Source organism: Hylobates moloch, unplaced genomic scaffold, assembly GCF_009828535.3.
Source record: "Hylobates moloch isolate HMO894 unplaced genomic scaffold, HMol_V3 SCAFFOLD_8767, whole genome shotgun sequence".
NCBI classification, from domain to species: Eukaryota; Metazoa; Chordata; class Mammalia; order Primates; family Hylobatidae; genus Hylobates; species Hylobates moloch.
The window spans coordinates 1-2253 of NW_026661042.1; the positions used below are offsets into that span (position 1 = coordinate 1).

Consider the following 2253-nt stretch of genomic DNA (forward strand, 5'->3'; position numbering starts at 1 on the left):
CTTCATCTCTCTCACTATGCCCCGACTTCTCAGGCACCCGGGACCACATCTCATACTGGTCTTTAAGCCTTGCAATGGGCTGCACAGTGCTAGGCACTGGAGGTTGTTGATTAGTTTATAGTTAATGAATTACAAAATAACAAGGAACAGAATAGAGACATGTTGTGTTAAGCTTTTACCTTCACTGATGACTCAAAATTCCCATGATTTTGTAGTATTTAAAGAACGGTATTATGAATATTAGTGTTCATTTTTCGGGCAATTATTTAGTTCTGGCTAACAGAGCTCTGACTGGATAAGTATCAGGTCACGAAATATTTACTACGGGTTCATATGACGCAGTAAAACTGTGTCTTTCATGGGGTTTTTTTTAGCTAAAGCAGTAATTAGAGGTATCTGTCAGATGAACCCCTTAGCTAATTGTTAAGCTGTACCTGACGTCTCCCCATGAAGACAAGCAGTCAGATCCTGACGTCTCCCATGATGACAAGCAGTCAGATCCTGACGTCTCCTGTGTTGACAAGCAGTCAGATCCTGACGTCTCCTGTGTTGACAAGCAGTCAGATCCTGAGGTCTCCCGTGGCGACAAGAGTCAGATCCCGAAATCCATGGCTGATCTTCTAGGAACTGTTTTCCATGGAAGATGGTGAAGAGCCATCTGTGGGCCACTCAGTCCTTCCGTCTGTGGTGTCCTTTCACCTGGTCAGCTTTGGGCTTGGGAATGTGCACAGGACCCCGGGGGAGAAGAGCAGCTGTGGTTCCTGCTCGTCCTTAGGTTGAGGCTGGGCCTTCAGCCCACACTGACGGGGTAGGGGCTGCATTCAGGCATTGCCATAGCTCCTCCCTTCCCAACCAGGATGCTGGAGGGTCAGCTCGAGGCCGGGGAGCCCAAGGAAGGCACCCACCCAGAGGACCGGTGCCCGGGAGCTGGGGCTGCCATGGAGAAGACAGCTGCGGCAGCCGAGGTCCCCAGGGAGGATGGCAATGCTGGGGAGATGCCGGTGAGCTGACCCCTCTGGGGACAGAGTTAGTCCCACCAGGCGGGACCCTGACTCCTATCCCTGTGGCCTGTTATTGGACTTTCCCTCGCCAGACCCCCGTAGGAATGCGCCAGCCCGGGACGCTGATGCTGAACTTCCTCTCAGAGGGGCACGCGGCTCTTTTCCCCTCTGCAACCTTCTCTCTTGGTGGATGGGAGGCAGGACAGGGAGTTAAAGAAAATATTAACATTCCAGCTTTTCTCCTCTAATCCAGGAGAAGGCACCAGACTTTAAAAACTTCATTAACGAAAATCAGGTTGACACGCCTCACATCATCCCAGCAACCACCTTCCTCACCGGACCCTGCTGGACAGAGCGTGCTCTCAAGAGAGTGCCGTGGGTCTCTGTGGCCAGGGCCACGCAGTGCAGGGCTGTACCTTTATCACGATCCCGCTTATTCTCAGAGCAAGGCTGGAGGCTCTACAGTCCAATGAGTGATGCCAGGGGAAGGCTAACATGTCAGGTTGAAAATACAGTGGCTTCCATAATTTTTAAACTGTTAACCATACATCCATGCCAGCAAAGTGTTTGAGACCAGCCTGGCCAACATGGCAAACCCTCTTCTCTACTAAAAATTCAAAATTAGCCAGGTATGATGGTGTGCACCTGTAATCCCAGCTACTTGGGATGCTGAGGCACCGGAATTGCTTGAACCTGGGAAGTGGAGGTTGCAGTGAGCTGAAATTGCGTCACTGCACTCCAGCCTGGTTGACAGAGCAGGACCCTGTCTCAAAAAAAAAAAAAAAAAAAAAAAAAAAGAAGGAAAAAGAATGCCAGCCTCTTATTGCTGTAGCAGTGTTTTAACAAAGAATCATAATTCACTGACCATCTATATCTGGCTATATCATGTAGACTAACTCATAATAAATAGTACTCAATAAGAATAAAGCTGTGGCCAGGCATGGTAGCTTATGCCTGTAATCCCAGGACTTTGGGAGGCTGAGGCAGGTGGATCGCTAGAGCCCAGGAGTTTGGGACCAGTCTGGGCAACATGGTGAAACCCCATCTCTACTAAAAATACAAAAATTAGCCAAGTGTGGTGGCACACGCCTGTAGTCCCAGCTACATCGGAGGCTGAGGCAGGAGGATCACTTGAGCTCATCAAGTTGAAGCTTCAGTGAGCTGAGATCACGCCACTGTACTCCAGCCTGGGTGACAGAGTGAGACCCTGCTTCAAAAAAAGAAAGAGAGAAAGAAAGAAAGAAAGAGAGAG

The 2253-nt window shown here is 49.5% G+C and overlaps 1 protein-coding gene across 1 annotated transcript in view; it reads left to right on the plus strand.

The window, feature by feature from the left end:
* The first annotated feature begins 857 nt into the window (after positions 1-857).
* LOC116465719 (putative T-complex protein 10A homolog) overlaps positions 858-2253 on the plus strand; it is a 1987-nt gene continuing 591 nt past the window's right edge. Inside the window, exon 1 of the mRNA XM_032148699.2 lies at positions 858-1001. Coding sequence (XP_032004590.2) covers positions 858-1001 — 144 coding nt within the window. The remainder of the gene's footprint in view (positions 1002-2253) is intronic.